Below are 14950 nucleotides of genomic sequence, written 5' to 3'. Positions count from 1 at the left end.
TTTTGGACTCAATCCAGCTTCTGCAAAAACGATCTTGAAGCCTATGTGTTGGTATGCAAGAAAAACACTGCTTCAGTCTGTAATTACCCTGTGTTCCTGACCAGGTCTTACTCACTTCTATGCCTTACATTTGGCTACAGACATAAGTCATTGAGCATTCATTCTCCAGTAAATATATGCACCAGAGATCCCTTAGTAACCAGAAACCTAATCACACATTGCATATTCCTATATGCTCTGACAGGTCACCCTTTATGGAGCCAGTTATTTCTGTTGTGTTGCTAACTTGCTTGCTAGCTCATACAGTTAGAGTAACTGTAATAGTAGTAGTAACCAAAACAGCTATGCCTGTCATAATCTATAATGCAAGTGAAGCAGGAGAAAAACTTGTTGATAAAACAATGAATTCATTTATACCTTTGGGGTTGATGCCACCCTTTTTTGTCACGCCTACACCAAGTTGCTCTTTAAGATTAAACTGAATTGGGAGAATGTAACTGTGGTCTTTTTTTCAGACAATTCATTTATGTTAAATATTCTACATATATACCGAATTATACGCTAAATGTGGTATTTGGTACAGATTGTGCTAATTAGGAAAACATGTTAAACATGTGTGGTTTAATAAGCCATGAGGGGAACAGATGTACAGCATTGTGCGGTATAATTAAGTAAACGAGGCAAAGCAGATTCAATGTGTGAAAAACATTGGAAATGGATGCTTAACAAACCTTCTAAAATTGGGTGGAAATGGCCATTGTGTAAATATGCACTTTGACATAGATTTTTTTTTTACAGCTGCATACTGCAAGCAAAATTGTCAGGTTTTAAAGGCAGCACTAATATCTTATTTTAGACTGATTCATGGGATTTAAAAAGTTAGTTTTTAAAACTTTATGCATGCAAAACCTAAAAAATCACCAATTTTAGAAACCTGCATCGGTTGTAACTGTCAATTTTAAAAGGGTGGCCAAAACAATGTTTTTGTTTAATGTCTTCAGCACTTCAAAGGAATAAACTAACTGTACGGTTTAAAAACTAACAGGAAAAAAACTTCCAGGAACAGACAGTTCATATATTGTTCTAATTGGTCTTTTTTTCATTTTATACCATTGAAATTATTGAGTTCTCGCTAAAAATGTACATTTTCCTTTGCAAAACAGAGCCTTTTTTGACTAAATGTTTCTACTTGACTTGACCTCAAAAGCCATCATGAGATAAATGGGTTAATATATCAGCAGTGAAGTGCAGTACACCAGGGCAATTCTACAGATACTACACAGAGACCTTTCTGTTAAAGAAATTGTGAATGCTGACCTGGTCTCGAATGATGGCTAATATGTATATTAGTGTAGGGAGTTCTACATTTAGTTGGGAATGTAGAATGTTCTAAGACTGCTGTGATTAAATCAGCTTCGCTTTGCCATTACAAATAAGCTGCTTTTCTTTTCAATAAATTGCAGGGAAACAGGAAGGTATTCATAATTTAAGGAGACCACATAAAAGACCAGTGTGTGAATTGATGGTTTTTCCTTTCATTAAAATAACTATTATGAGGAGCCTGTTCTCTTTGACAAGGATGGCCAGCTAGTTAAGAAAAAAAAGCATTCCTGCACAATACCTCTGAAATTCCATACACTGTTGACTAATCATTAACAAAGTAGCACCTCCATGAACCTTGTAATTATTACATCTGCTGCCAATGCTTTTAAAAACAATTTCAGGTTCTTAGTTCTTACTGGAATGACTGTTAAAAACATTCAATCTTTTTCACTGGACAAATTGTTCTAAATGATTTTGAAGTCTCGGAAAAGCGAAACTAGTGTACAAAATAGCAGCGATGGGATATCATTGCAGTGCAAAGCTATGTTATTTGCGTTCTAAAAAGGCCTTTATGGTAATGTGTTATATTGGCAAAGTGTGTTGTGTTGTACCTCCTAATGCATAAAACTTTTCAAACTTGGTACAAGTTCATTAATCAGTAAAAACCTTTTACCAAAAGACTTTTAGGATTGTTCATTCACAGCTAATTGTGAACTGAATGAGATTGTGGCCATTAACTGGCACGAGCCATTTGATTCAAGCCAATTTGGGCCAAAACAAAAACTGAAAGTTGTTTTATGTAAAATATGTATTCTGCTTTTTAAAAGTTTCATAACTATGATTTCAACTATGAGAAACAATATTTGCTTCCTAAAAAAGTTTTCTGAAACACTACTACCTTCTGTAGGTAGCAGTTTAACAGGATTCTATAAAAAGGGAGGAGATGTGGACAAATAGGGCCTCGATTCATCAAGCATAATTTTGCAACTGCCATACTATGGCTGGAAATCAACTCATTTTACAGTGTTTTAAATTAAAATTCAAAATGCTCTAACCGAGACACTGACTTTTATTATTATTATTATTTATTTCTTAGCAGACGCCCTTATCCAGGGCGACTTACAACTGTTACAAGATATCACATTATACATTATTTCACATTATACAGATATCACATTATTTTTACATACAATTACCCATTTATACAGTTGGGTTTTTACTGGAGCAATCTAGGTAAAGTACCTTGCTCAAGGGTACAACAGCAGTGTCCCCCACTGGGGATTGAACCCACAACACTCCGGTCAAGAGTCCAGAGCCCTAACCACTCCTCCACACTGCTGCCCTTGTAGAAAATTAGTAGATACTAAATCTTACCTTTGGGAGGATGATTACAGCACCAAAGCTCTGAAAATCATGTCAAAATCTAATTCTAATATTTCATGGAATAGACCTCTAAGTGCACAATAAGGAAACTTGTACATCTAAAACATGATTTGTAGGCTTCTGCAAACTGTTACAAGGGACTTTGAAACAATTGTCGTTGAAACATCCTTGGCAATTAAAAAAAAACAGGTCTACAGGAGCCCAGTCTAAAAATAAATGTACATTTAGATATCTAATAGAAATGTAGACACCTTTTGAAATATGGCCCATCGTGTCTAAACACTTACTAAAGATGGATAATGCATCACTCGGAGTACCTGATTCCTCATTAAATATTCTTCTCCAGGTGATTAAAGTCTAGGATGGTAAAGGCAGCCAGCATGTCAGCGACTGCAGCCAAAATCATAAAAGCGGTGTCTTAGCTTAGTCTAATAGTTTAATTGGAATAAAGATATACTTCGAAATATACGTTATGCTGCTAGACTCTTTAAATATGCTGTAGACATGCTAAATGACTGAAGTAAATACATTATAGAGTATATTTAGGTTTCTGGCCTTTAAAAGTATTAGTCAAACATGGAAGCAAAGTTTACACTAAAATATCTTACACAAAAAACAAAACAACAACAAAAAAACGGTTACCTGATAAAGTTCAATTCGCTGTTCAGAAACTCTTGCCTTTGGATTTTGTAATCGAAAAACTCTAAGTTCTGCCTTCACCAAATTTGATGCGTTTTTCTCCATTGATGAAACATCAAACTTGAGGCGCCTGAAGTAAGGATTGTAATAATTTGCAGAGATGTAATCTGAAAATAAATAATAAAGAAAAAACATAATTAAATATTAAAACCTCTAAGCACTTCAGTTTAGCTTTTTGCATGTTCTGTGTGGTAGTGTCTGCAATGGATCTTATATATGAATTAAGAAGATTTTACTAGGTTGGCACTGTTACCCTTAACCCAGGGACTGCCCAGATTTGATACATCCTCTCCTGGGTCTCTTTTGATTCCTATAGTGTATGTAATTTTAAGCAACCATGGAGACTACCACAAATGACAGCAAAGTAAACAGGACAAATGTCTAGATTTACTCAAGTATCCGAGAATAAAAAGCAAAAGAAAGAGGGGAAGAAAACCTTTTTACGGTATTGTTCAATAAAGTAAAGGTATATACTAGCGATGATTTGTTTTTAAGAGTTGTGAACTCTGAGGTAAACATTCCTGGCAGGCCTCAACGTTTATTTTGAATTGACCTCCCTGTACACTACACATAAAAACAAATGACCATGCAAATATAAAAAATACTATTAATAGACAGTGCTCTCTTGTTATTTCACAATGTTACAGTAAATTGTATAAACTATAATTGTGTTAAAATTGCAAATATGCTATTTAAAGTCTTCATTGGACAATGTGTTGGTTTGATGTGGTTAGATATATTTGAAAGATGTTTGTACCCAACTAACCTCACCAACAAAACTGTTGCCAAAAAATACATTTGTGATTAATTAAAATTTTATTAAACAAATTATGTCCCAGAGTTTAAACCGGCACACCACAATATCTAATTTTCAAACCCAGAACTGTGTAATTGTACTTATTTATAGCTACATCATTTCAACACAGTTTTCAGCACCCTTTCTGGTTTGTTTACATTCCTCACAAAGTTCACAGGCCATGTGCATTAATCTATACATGTATGCTGAGTGGGAGGAAACTTGCCATAAGATACTGTCTACTTGACTTATTTGCTTCACCTTAAAATTTTGATTGAGTGATTTGAAGAAAAGGTCCATTAATGGAACTTACCAAGCAATATTATTTAATTTCCTCCCTATAAAAGCAGTACAACATTCCAGAATGATGCAACTGATTACAAACATTTAATCAACCATGAGCAACTGGACAACTTCAATAATATTATCCAAATTTTTTATTTTTTTTTAGCATGGACCACTAGCATCCATACTCGTGGTCTTTAATATAAAAACAGCAGTTTCCTGTTGATTTGACCAGGCTCAGTTTAGGACAGGTTGATAAATGGCCAATGTGTTTTTAAAGAACTTGCCTTAACAAAACACATAAACACAATTTAAGAAAGGTCAAGCCACGGTTATCAGTAGACACTAGTCTTCATTCTTGCATTTTTAATAACGTTCATTGTATTTAGGTGTACAAATTGTCAAGTTTACATTTAAATTAAATATATGAATTTCAGTCCCCTGAATGAATTGTGCATAAAATATAATCAGTAGTGCCAAACAGTAAAAGGAAATTAACCAACGGTCCCGTGCTGGGTTTATTATGGGTGGTAAAACTGTAACAGTTTAACAAATCACTGTTTTCAAATATTTAATGTAAAAAAGTAAACCTGTATATCTGCCAAGACTAGTAAATCATTTAATTCAGGAAAAAAGGCCATACAATAATGAAATGAATGTTGATCATAAGATTAAGCAAATGCAAACAGGACTGCAAAGTACTTTGCTCTGCACAGTTTAGTAAATCAATGCAAAAAGGTGAAAAGTTATTAATATGCTTAAACAAGAGGCTTTATCCAGCCATACAGCTGATGAAAAACATTAACCTTGAGATAAACTGCAGTGTCCCACTATTATGTTCAAATTTATATCAAAACACAATTCCTCTTTGTCTGTTTACTTACTCTATAGTTTATCTTTCTTTATCTAAAATTGTATCAGACCTTCTTGATAGTCCAAATACATCTTTTTGCAGCAATCTAAAGTCAAAAACATATCCTATCTCCTAAATTGGCTAATATTTTCAAAATTAAAATAAACACACATTTAGATGCACTAGTAATTCGAAAACACTGTAAAATACACACATTTGTGCGCATATTCTTTACACTTTGTCCCCCAAAAATGATAGCTAGTGGAATACACAGTGCCGTGCCATGGGTGCTCCAGGACTGGTTCAAGTACTCAAACCCCGGCTCCTCACCCCACAAAAAAAAAAGAAAACAACCTTTTAAAAAGGGTCCTTCCTAGCCTTCTCTGAAGTAATGTCATTAATTCACTCATAATTTGCAAGTACAGTGGAATGTCGCATATCTGACCGTCACATAACAGCCCTGATCAATTAACCTCCTCGCTAAATAAATAAATAATATTAAAAGTAGGCTATGAGAGTAATGGCATTGGCAGCAAATGCAGCTTCTGCGATGGAAACAGAAAGAAAACATGGTGCGTTTCCCTTTAAGAGAGGCTGGCTGTGTGCGTGTGTCAGTCAGCTGCGTGTAGCAGTGACGTTTCAATACACCAGTCAAGAAAGCTTTTTTTGAGCAATGTGTTTATATGATGGAGCGCACACTTGCAGCTATTGGCAGCGTGTTGTAGCTTTTAAATGCATTTGAATTAAACAAAGCAAGCTTCATAAACGCAATGCTTACCGGCTATTTGTTTAAAATAATCGAAGCAATATTCAAACCGAGCTGCTTATCGGCTGTTGGAAATATCAAGAAAGAGCGCAAAGTACCATGACAGAGATATTAAGAAAGCATAACCAGGGAGGCAGGGAAGCCATCAGTTGCAGGTTACTGTACATTTACCGTTATTTTTGTATTTTTTTTTTCAAAAAGCTTTGCGTGAAGATGTCTTATAGCAAACCTGCAACACTGTGTATTTGTAGCCTAATTAATCTTGTTTACGTTTGCTTACTTTTAAAGCAAAAAATGTTCCCATGTTTAAAGCAGTTTGTGTGTTGTTTTTGTTCACTAACCTATTCATGGATTTGTAAATGCTTTTTATATAGATGTTCGCAAATCCAACTTTTTCACATATCCGCCTATACCCCAGTCCACAGGGGGTCAGATATGCGATGTTGTACTATATGACATTGGTTTAAAAGTCCGCTGGTATAAATCTTCACAATTACACATTGGATATTTTCATTTAATTTATACAACATTTGATTATACAATATCATTTGATCATCATGGTATAAACCTGGGTTGGTTATGATATTGTATAAGCAAATAATTACTTTTGTAAATAGTGACCCAGGTCTTGTCTGTGCAAAAAAATGGAACATGTCCATTTAGAACTCATTTTTGACTGGTATTATCAGTGTTGCTCAGGAGCCCTATATGCCCCTCTAACAATTCAGATACTTCACTACATAAATCCATTTAATTTGTATTACACCTTGTTCTGCAATGAGCTCAAGATCCAATAGTTGTTTTGCTCTATCACTGTGCATTTGATTAGCTTTTTGTAACTCCGATCTTTTCATCTGGGTTGGTGTGGTAAACTTATAGAAATGTTATGGATACTGTCCTAATTGTTCTGCACTATGGCACTGGTTCCCAGTTGCAACTCCTGATTTAATTGTGTGCAGTGTAAAATGCAAATTCCATAATCCCAAGCAAGGATGTTTCTGTCAATGCTCTAAATCAAACATTACATTACCCATTTCCAAGCAAAGAGAAAACATGTACTTGATTATTCTAGAGTTTAAGAGAGGAACCACCTGTAAAGCTCAGATCACCGCCTTCTGGGTATACAGGCCATCCTGAGTAAATTACCACCCTATCTCAATAAGGGTTATTTTTAAAACATGTTAGTAACTCATGTTGCGTAAACTACTTTCAATAAAGTTCCGGAGCTGAAAAAAATAACTATATTCTGTGTAAGATTAGTTACACCATTGTAACCATGATGTGTGGTTCAGGGTCCAAGAGCTAGGTCCCCCCCCCCCCCCCCCCCCGCCCCTCGCTCTGCCCCACCAAAATATATGTCAATCACCCTATTTAAACCCTAGGTCACACCCTTATTCTATCTTGCTTTTTAGTTCCCTCTATTCTCCCTTCCTCCTCCACTATGCTGAGCCACATCTGCAACAGTATATTGCAACTAAAGCTGATTTTCCAACTTTAGAGTCCTGTCCTCAAGCCAGAGGAGACCCCCGGCCAAACCTTAACTCTTTTTCCTCGGCTCGCTCTTTGCTTTTCACCGGTGCCAGCCTACATCATTGGAGAACAAAGCCACGCTGCATCTACTCCTGGCCCCCTTTGCATGTTTATGTCTTTTTTTTCTTTCCAGCATTCCAGTCTCCCCATCAAGGGAAGTGAAGCTACTATCATGAAGTGTTAATCTCACCAAAAATGTATTAAAATCTGTGTTTTAGTTTACTACAGGAAAATTGTAATGTGTGTGTGCATTGAAATAACAATGGCTACTGCCCCAGTATGCGCATGTGAACAGAATATAATCAGCCAACAGTAATTGCATTCGTCTTCCTTCCATTCAATCTAGCCAGCTAACAAGATATTAAAACTACACTTTGTCTCCACCTACAAATACAATTTTAATATATTAAGAACTTCCATAAAATGTCAGTATTGTTCTGACCAAAACACAATGCATCATTTATGGTACAGTATGTTAAAATAGTCTTCATAAACCAAATTCTTTATGACTTGAAGTTTCAGAGATGATGCAAGTCTGATGTGGGTGAACTTACTTCATCAACTCCCTTGTAAACCTTTTAGTGACCATTGTACACAACTGTGTTTTAATATAAAATTATATTTATTCTGATAATTGCTGCTGTACACATGCACCCACTTCATCAGAAAAGAGTAGGCCATTAGTGAAAACATACTCACTAGCTCATGTCAGACTTGTACAACAATTCAGTGTTGTGCCTTTTTCCTAATTGCTTCCTGACAAGACAATGTGGATTTGCGAAACAGGATTTGAGTTTAGATTGGTATTTAGCTTGCCCTCAGGTTGTTAAACCCACACACAGAGAGCTGATAACCTGAGAAGTGTTTTTGTTTTTCATCTGATGACTCTCCAAACTGTGCTTCCAATCTCTTTTGAACAAATGGAATATACCACAAGATATGGCCTTTTCCCAGTGCTGACAGTTGCAATAAATGAGAGCTAACAAGGAGTTGAAAATGCTGCAGGGAATACGTGTCTTTCCTGTCCTGTGTTTTATGTGGCACAGATGGACTAGAAATGTGTGTTTTTTGTTAACAAACAACCACAAAAAACAGTATTCCCTTTCACAGCAAAGTACATTCACTGTGCCACATGGTAGGATTTACACTTCGGCTTGTGAAACATTCATTAAGTTAAGATCACATGCAAGGTGTAAAAATAACCTTTCTGTGCAGTACGTGCTTATGGTTACATACAAAATGCTTGAAAAATCCAATTAGAAACACCTGCCATAACACATTAGTTTCTGGCGCCAACATGGGCAGCCAGATTTGGATTTGCTCTGATCCAAAATAAGTCAGAGATGTTGTAAATGTTCTGGGGAGTAGGTGACAATTCCTTAATGTTTACCACCTAACGTTCCTTCAGGGAAGTTATGGGTGGAAGTCTGTGGTAAAAAAATATCCATAAAGTCATCACTTTTGAGACTGTTCCTTGTAAAACAACATTTGTGTCTCTGACAACCAAGAAGCTACTATCAGCCCTCAAAGCCTGTCAGATATGCTGTCTTGCACATTGTGATTGACGCTGAAAGCATAACAAATGAATCAACCTCAGAATGTTGCCATTTTAAATCAACTGGAACCCCACTGGAATCTGAATAGAACTAGGAACTTCTGAATAAACTTTTTCACTAACTATAGCAGGGTTCTTCAACTAGTTTTTTAAGGAGGCCAGATTGGAAAAAAGTTAGGAGTAAGCCGTCCAGGAGTAATTTACTCTGCACGTTTTTAAGCAATATAATAAAAATTATATAATGTAATGTTTTACTTTTCATTGTATTCCTTAACTACTGACACACATTCATTGCACAATAAACACATTGCCTTTGCGTTCGGTACAGTTGGTGAAATAAATAAGTATGTATTGGTCCACTCAATCTTGAATCTATGATTTTCACCATTGAGTGTTCTCTTCTTACAAGCTAGAGTAGAGACAGCCATGTTTATATCACTTTCATAAGAACATAAGAAAGTTTACAAACGAGAGGAGGCCATTTGGCCCATCTTGCTGGTTTGGTTGTTAGTAGCTTATTGATCCCAGAATCTCATCAAGCAGCTTCTTGAAGGATCCCAGGGTGTCAGCTTCAACAACATTACTGGGGAGTTGGTTCCAGACCCTCACAATTCTCTGTGTAAAAAAGTGCCTCCTATTTTCTGTTCTGAATGCCCCTTTATCTAATCTCCATTTGTGACCCCTGGTCCTTGTTTCTTTTTTTAGGTCGAAAAAGTCCCTTGGGTCAACATTGTCAATACCTTTTAGAATTTTGAATGCTTGAATCTATTCAGTCTTCTTTGTTCAAGACTGAATAGATTCAATTATTTTAGCCTGTCTGCATACGACATGCCTTTTAAACCCGGGATAATTCTGGTTGCTCTTCTTTGCACTCTTTCTAGAGCAGCAATATCCTTTTTGTAGCGAGGTGACCAGAACTGAACACAGTATTCTAGATGAGGTCCTACTAATGCATTGTAAAGTTTTAACATTACTTCCTTTGATTTAAATTCAAAACTTTTTACTTTATATTCGAGCATCTTGTTGGTCTTTTTTATATCTTCCCCACATTGTCTAGATGAAGATATTTCTGAGTCAACATAAACTCCTAGGTCTTTTTCATAGAATTTCAGTATCTCCCATATGATATTTATAATGTACATTTTTATTGCCTGCGTGCAGTACCTTACACTTTTCTCTATTAAATGTCATTTGCCATATGTCTGCCCAGTTCTGAATGCTGTCTAGATCATTGTTTGCCACTCCTCCTATTTTTGTGTCATCTGCAAATTTAACAAGTTTGCTTACTATACCAGAATCTAAGTAATTAATGTAGATTCGGAATAGCAGAGGACTTAATACTGATCCCTGTGGTACTCCACTGGTTACCTCGCTCCATTTTGAGGTTTCTCCTCTAATCAGTACTTTCTGCTTTCTACATGTTAACCACTCCCTAATCCATGTGCATGCATTTCCTTGAATCCCTACTGCGTTCAGTTTGAGAATTAATCTTTTATGCTGGACTTTGTCAAAAGCTTTCTGGAAATCTGAATAAACCATGTCATATGCTTTGCAGTTAACCATTGTCAATGTTGCATTCTCAAAAAAGTTAAGCAGGTTAGTTAGACACAATCTCCCTTTCCTAAAACCATGCTGACTGTCTCCCAGGATACTGTTACCATATAGGTGATTTTCCATTTATTATAGTTTCCATAAGTTTACATATAATAGAAGTCAGGCTTATTGGTCTGTAGTTAGACAGAAAAAAAACTTTTAATAGCAACACGAGTGAAAAACTAAAATCTCCCACAGAGTTCACAAAGCAGAACTCAATGGAACTGGCTTGCCTGAGTCGTGCTGACTGGCTTAGTGACTGGAAAGGGCCAGTGTGACGCTGCTTTGCCAGATACAAAAATAAAACATGCCTGAATCTCTGTTTTCATTGTTTCTTTTCCATAATTATTTCAGTTAATTTTTATAATTTTTGTTGACTGTCGGCAGGCCACTTGGTTGTCCCTTGAGGGCCGGATGAGGCCCGCGGGCCGTCAGTTGGAGCCCTGAACTACAGTATCTTCTTCAGACTTGTATTTCATGCCTAGTAGGGAGAGATGGTGAATAGCTCAAAAAGCCTCCATAATAGAACAAATATTGGTTTCCAACATATTGTAACAGGACAAAACCACTGTAACCACCTTATTCTGCAATTCAATTGCATTACTATACTACTTGCAATGATTTAAAGGGGTTAGTGGTGATATCACACCCTAATTACCATATTGTGCCCAGGAAGAGGGGTGTGCAATTAATAGAATTGCCATTATACTTTGCCCATTGGACACATTGTTTTTATTTATTTATTTTTCCTATGTTAGTTCTGTTGCTAGAAAAACAGAGAGCCACGCAAGTTTCTGAAAACTGAAATGCTGAAGTCTAGCACCTACACACAAACATTTTAAAATGTGTTTATGTCCCACCCCTATCACTTCTGATTGGCTAGCTGTGAAGTCTATTTTGTGGTCAATTGTGTACTTGTTGGGATGTTTAAAAAAACATGACATGTTTACTGTTTAGAAGCATTTCAAGACAAAATTTCCATGGCAAAAAATGTAATGATTTTTTTTCTTTAAATTTTAGTGTTGCTAACCTAGTTTGCCATTTATCATATTTACATATTTTTTTAGATTTTAACTCTATATTATAAAAATGTACTTTTTTTTTTTACTAGATTTGAACAGAAGCGATATTAGTTATATATTTGACATGCACAATCCATTGATTTGTGAAAAGATTAAAACATTAAGTTTTGTTAATGTTAATGATAGAATTGAAATGCTTATAGATGAGATTATCTGTACAATATGTTATTATTATTTTAAAATAAAATACAGACTGTAAATCTCATGGAAATGTGTTTATATATTAATTCATGTACGTACTTATTTTTCAGTGAGAGTAGTGCAGGGAAATAATAAAGATCAGGGTATGAAACCAGGATCACCCTGCTGCAGCAGTGTTCCAGGTAGCCATCATGGGACAAGATGTTAGATGAGGAGAAATAGCTGTAAAATGGTGTACGCTGTTTAAAAAAAATAAGTATATACAGAAATAAACAAAAGAAAAAAAAATATTTCGTCTTTGCAGAATTTGATGGAGCCTACTTTAAATATTGCGGGCATTTTAGTAGAAAAACAGTAAAAAATGCATTGAAACTTCTGGGGTTCACAGTTACAAAACTAAAAGAACGTCAAGAAAAATCTGAATTCCACAAAGCATTAGTAATAGTTGGCAGACATTGTATCTGTGATGCAACACCTGTACACCAGGAGTTGAATTCAGCTTATAGAGAAAGTGTGGAAAAAAACAGGCAAAAGCTAGTTTTATATTTTAATAACTCTCAAGTATTGCTTATTTGTACTCTAGTATGTTACTTTAGTATTTACTAGCAAGTGTGTTCCAAACTGCACTGAAAGAAACATTTCCTTAAAGTATGTTATACATTTGTTGAGGTGAGGTGGGGTCACAGGGAACATTGTGTATCTTAAAGAATTTATTGAACCAGTCAAGCTACAAGGCTAGATTTGCCCGTTAATCACAAATGTATTAATTGTGTTCACTGTTAAATACTGTAAAACCAAAAACACCCCTGCAGGAACGATAATTTATAATTGACTCCATGTCTCAATGGAGGTATTTAAGGATTTAGTAACAGGAAAGTCCAAAGGACAAAGAGTGTAACAAATGAACTATGCTTCATGCTGTTAGGGAAAAGTAAACATTTTGGTATGGCTGTAAAAGATGACTTCTTCATACAGTGGGAGTCCCTGTGACTGCAGCCTTCACCCTAATGGCAGGGATTAAAATAATTGCTGCCATGCTTTGTTTATTTAATTTATTCATTATTCTTCTCTGTTTGTTACACTTAACCCCTTTTGGTAGCATGTCGGCTGCTATGGCTCCAACATACATTTAGAAACCAGCAAGCCCTCAACAATTGTAGCAGTAACAGGCAGTGTTCTTTAATTTTATATAAGAAAGAGTTTATTTTAGTTTTTTTTTTTCTCTGCCATATTGCACTGTACATTTGCTTTTAGTTTTTTTTTTTTTTTGTTGTCAAACTTCATTAGGGTTTACATTGCATGTTATTGTTTGCTCCAGTAACAGGAGTTTTAAAAAGTTACAATTCAGATTTTTTTTATTCCAACACAAAAAAGTTGAACTCTAAAAACAGCAGAAAATTCTGTTATTCACTACTTGATGCGTGAAACCTGCTTTAATATACTGTAACTAACATCTGAGACCAGACCCTGTGTGTTCAATCCTCATCAATTACGTTGAACCTTATGTAATAGTTTCCATACTATATTCCCCAACATTTTTGTTTTAGTACGATATCGTCATGGAGTCCAGGAAACGAACAAGGCTAAAACACTGGGGGAACTGAAAACAGGTCACTGACCCTGAACTTTATCTGACAGTATTGTGGGGTCCATACAATGAAGCTGCAACCCCATACAGTCAATGTATTTCAGCTCTGTGCAACTTGGGCGGCACTTAATGGCATGTTTTATAAACAGGGCTCTCTACTGCTAAACTTGTATTTCTTCTTAACTCTATAGGCCTGTATTGAGAATTTTACAGGACAATGTTGAAAAAATGTTGAAGACAGTAAGTATAAAAATATCCAATTAATACTACACATTGGTGTTGTGTTTGTTGCACCAAGGTAATTCTGACTGAAGGTGCAACAGAATTTAAGGAATATGCTCCAGATAAGAAGCTACTTTTTCTGATATATCTTCAGAAGTTCTAGATCTCCATGCAAACCTGAAATAATAGAAAATAATTACTTTGTATTTAAATCACAATTAATTTACAGGCAATAAACAACTAAAACTAATGAGTCTGCTTTTTTAATCTTTGTTACACTACATGCCTAATACAAAATGTACATAATGCCATTGATACTGTAACAATGATTTTATTGTATTTCTCTCTGTTAAGCATGGAGAAATATGCATCAAAACCTGTATTAACAGTCACCTGGTCTTAATGACTTAAGAATGACCAGCAACCTGTCTTAAGAAGATACAATTGTTCAGTTGCATTGATGACCAGTTTGATCAGGTTTTATTGTATCTATAACACTTCAACACCACAACAGCTGCTTTCAGGCACCCTGCGCTAACATCTCTTCCAGATGAAATAAAAAGTAATACAGAGTGGTGACCTCTAGTGGTAAAATGTTGACATTATTTAACCCTTTCTCTTTAAATCTGATCGAACAATCAATCCTCTTAAAACGAGTGAAACTGTGTGGGGAGCTGCTTGAGGCTTCTAAACTAGCCTTCACCAAGGCCATCTTTAAATGTAATGTGTTTTGCTTCTACTTCACTACTTCACTATATTGTGTATTTCCATATTCTAGGCACCAAAATGTAGTAAATGTTCTTGGAAAGAAATACAATTAACAATAGCGTGATATCCTGTCCCAGGAGGTTTCCATGAAAATGTTCCAAAAAAAAAGGAAGGGAGATACTGGAAAATAAAGATTGGTGGGTGTGCTTGGTTGTTACTGCCCGACTAATATGTTGTTTTACAAGTCTATGGAAGGATGAAATAGGTCTGCCTGAACAGTTAAAGGCATAGCTTTACAAATAAAATACAAACATACCTAAAAAAAAGGATTTACCTGATGAAATCAAAAGCCCTACCAAAATTCCTGAGCTATGGAAATAACAAAAGGGTTTGCAATCCTTTCTCCTGGTTTTGACAGTGTTATTA

At 35.5% G+C, this 14950-nt stretch overlaps 1 protein-coding gene across 1 annotated transcript in view; it reads right to left on the bottom strand.

The window, feature by feature from the left end:
- The window catches only part of LOC117402519 (transforming growth factor beta-2 proprotein-like), a 45298-nt gene that overhangs the window by 9382 nt on the left and 20966 nt on the right, over positions 1 to 14950 (bottom strand). Inside the window, exon 2 of the mRNA XM_034003742.3 lies at positions 3349 to 3512. Within this exon, the coding sequence (XP_033859633.1) occupies positions 3349 to 3512 (164 nt within the window). The remainder of the gene's footprint in view (positions 1 to 3348; positions 3513 to 14950) is intronic.

This window comes from Acipenser ruthenus, chromosome 5 (genome assembly GCF_902713425.1).
Source record: "Acipenser ruthenus chromosome 5, fAciRut3.2 maternal haplotype, whole genome shotgun sequence".
Taxonomy (NCBI): domain Eukaryota; kingdom Metazoa; phylum Chordata; class Actinopteri; order Acipenseriformes; family Acipenseridae; genus Acipenser; species Acipenser ruthenus.
Note: the sequence above shows the minus strand (reverse complement) of the source record. Positions and strands in the feature narration are given on the sequence as shown.